Source organism: Pundamilia nyererei, unplaced genomic scaffold (genome assembly GCF_000239375.1).
Source record: "Pundamilia nyererei isolate P.nyererei 1_Seehausen unplaced genomic scaffold, PunNye1.0 scaffold00475, whole genome shotgun sequence".
NCBI classification, from domain to species: domain Eukaryota; kingdom Metazoa; phylum Chordata; class Actinopteri; order Cichliformes; family Cichlidae; genus Pundamilia; species Pundamilia nyererei.
Window position 1 is genome coordinate 226,978 of NW_005187876.1, and position 2,079 is coordinate 229,056.

The window sequence follows — 2,079 nt, forward strand, 5'->3', positions numbered from 1 at the left end:
CCACTTGTTTCAAGAAATAAAAAAAAATACAACAACATAAATGTGTGAAAAATAGTGGACATAAAGACTTGAGTGGGAAAGTTTGGTGGCAAACATGATCACGAAGATGGTCGGTTTTCTCAGAATAAGCAAAGACTAATAGCCTTCACACCTTTAACCTCCTTTTCCTTCATTTGATATTTAAATGAAAAGAGAGGGAAGCTTACTAAATTCATTCAGTAAGTGACCTCACTATGATATCACTATGTGATAATTCATTTTAAAGGTAACAACACAAAACATATTATAAATGAACAACCTACCCACTAATGTTACATCATTCATCCTCTAACTGAGGAAGGCATGTTTTGCAACTTGAGTTTTGCTGACCTTGGAAACCAGAGGTGAGCAACCTGTAGACTACAAAACAATTCTTTCTGTCCCTCTGAGTGTGTGTGTTTGTACATGTGCACGCTCTCCCTCATGTTGGTTGTCTTTGGAAATTCTGTAAAAAGCTTACCTCTCGCACACATTAGTCACTTAAGTAGAAGCACAGATACTTGTGTAAAAAAACAACAACAACTCCACACGGATGAATAATGACTCAACTTCTTTAACTAAGTAAAAGTAAAAAGGTGAATCAGGAGTTTGACACTTCAACTGTTTGTTCCTATGTGATGTTTGTTTTCTAACAAACATCTTAGCTAAAACTCTTGACACATTCAACTTCCTCAGTCATTTTTTTAATATAATGTCAAACACATAACTGTCACCAATGCATTGTAGGGATGCACCTCCTGAGGTCATTTGCTAAAGTTGTGATGAGGAAGTGATATCTGATGAATAACGGGAAGTACAAACAGTCTTGAAGAGTCATCAGCTCAGAGACGGTGACAGTCGAGATCGAGAACAAGAAAGAAGTGAGACAGAGAAGCACGATGGATGAGCTCAGATGGAGTAAAATGTTTTTATGTCTGATATCAATCATTCAGATTGCAGGTAAGAATACAGGAAACATTTTAATAGCAGTAAAATTAAATATTACAATCCAAACCTTTATAATAAACCTTTGTCTAAAATGATCTTCACTCTGACTGTGAAAAGTGTTGTATTCTAATCTAGTTTTCATATTTCTTTTCAGAATTCTCAACAGTATCTGCAAATGAAACCACCATTTTTATGAAAGTTGGAGATGATGTCACTCTGCCTTGTATAAATGTGATAGATGAGCAGAATAACTGTGATGGGACTACGTGGACCTTTGCTTCAAGAAACAGAACACCAATAGAAGTGATCAGCTTTGGACAGCTTGGTGAAAAAGCCAAAAATGCATCAGACAGACTGAGTGTTACAGCAAACTGTTCTCTGCTTATAAAGACTCTCACAGTCGACGATGTAGGTTTTTACTACTGTAAACAATACAGATACCTTCAAAAGCACAGACACAAACGTCTGGTTAGCGAGTCTTTGGTTGATCTCTCTGTACTCACCTGTGAGTATTTTACATTATATTTTCAGGCGAACGATTTTTAGAACAATAATGACAGCAGTAATTAATTTTTCGAATTTGTGGTGTCTTTGTTTCATGTTATCTCCATCAGTGACTGAACATGAGGACAATGATAAGGTGACAATAAATTGCTCTGTGGTGACATATGAAAAGTGTCATCACACAGTGAGGTGCCTGTTTAAAGGTCGAGCTGTGGACAGAGATAACAATCAAATAGTGACTTTACAGACTGGCTGCTCCACCACTGTCTCTTTACTCAAGTCTCACCATGTTTACTCATCAAGAGATTACCTTTTGGACTGCGAAGTGAATGATGCTCATACAGAAGGGAAGCTGTTTACCTTCAGCCCTCAGCTATCAGGTGAGAAAACAGGAGACAAAATAATCAACTGTTTAAGATGATTGAACCCACCCAAAACATTTATTTGTTTGCTTTTATATTTATGCTGATTTTTTTTTAAAACAACAGATGAAAACATGTTGGTTGTGTCTTTTTCATTTTATTTCAGGTGACAGACAAAGGACAAATAATCCAACCAGAAAAAATGCAGCAGGCTACAGTCAGTCCAATACCCAAGGTATTTATTCAG

The 2,079-nt window shown here is 36.5% G+C and overlaps 1 protein-coding gene across 1 annotated transcript in view; it reads left to right on the forward strand.

Annotated features, from left to right (window-relative positions):
- Positions 1-876: 876 nt before the first annotated feature.
- Positions 877-2,079, forward strand: part of LOC102192015 (uncharacterized) — a 3,669-nt gene continuing 2,466 nt past the window's right edge. The window contains exons 1-4 of the mRNA XM_005753882.1: positions 877-978; positions 1,121-1,471; positions 1,581-1,850; positions 1,999-2,067. Of these exons, the coding sequence (XP_005753939.1) occupies positions 918-978; positions 1,121-1,471; positions 1,581-1,850; positions 1,999-2,067 (751 nt within the window). The 5' untranslated portion in view covers positions 877-917. The remainder of the gene's footprint in view (positions 979-1,120; positions 1,472-1,580; positions 1,851-1,998; positions 2,068-2,079) is intronic.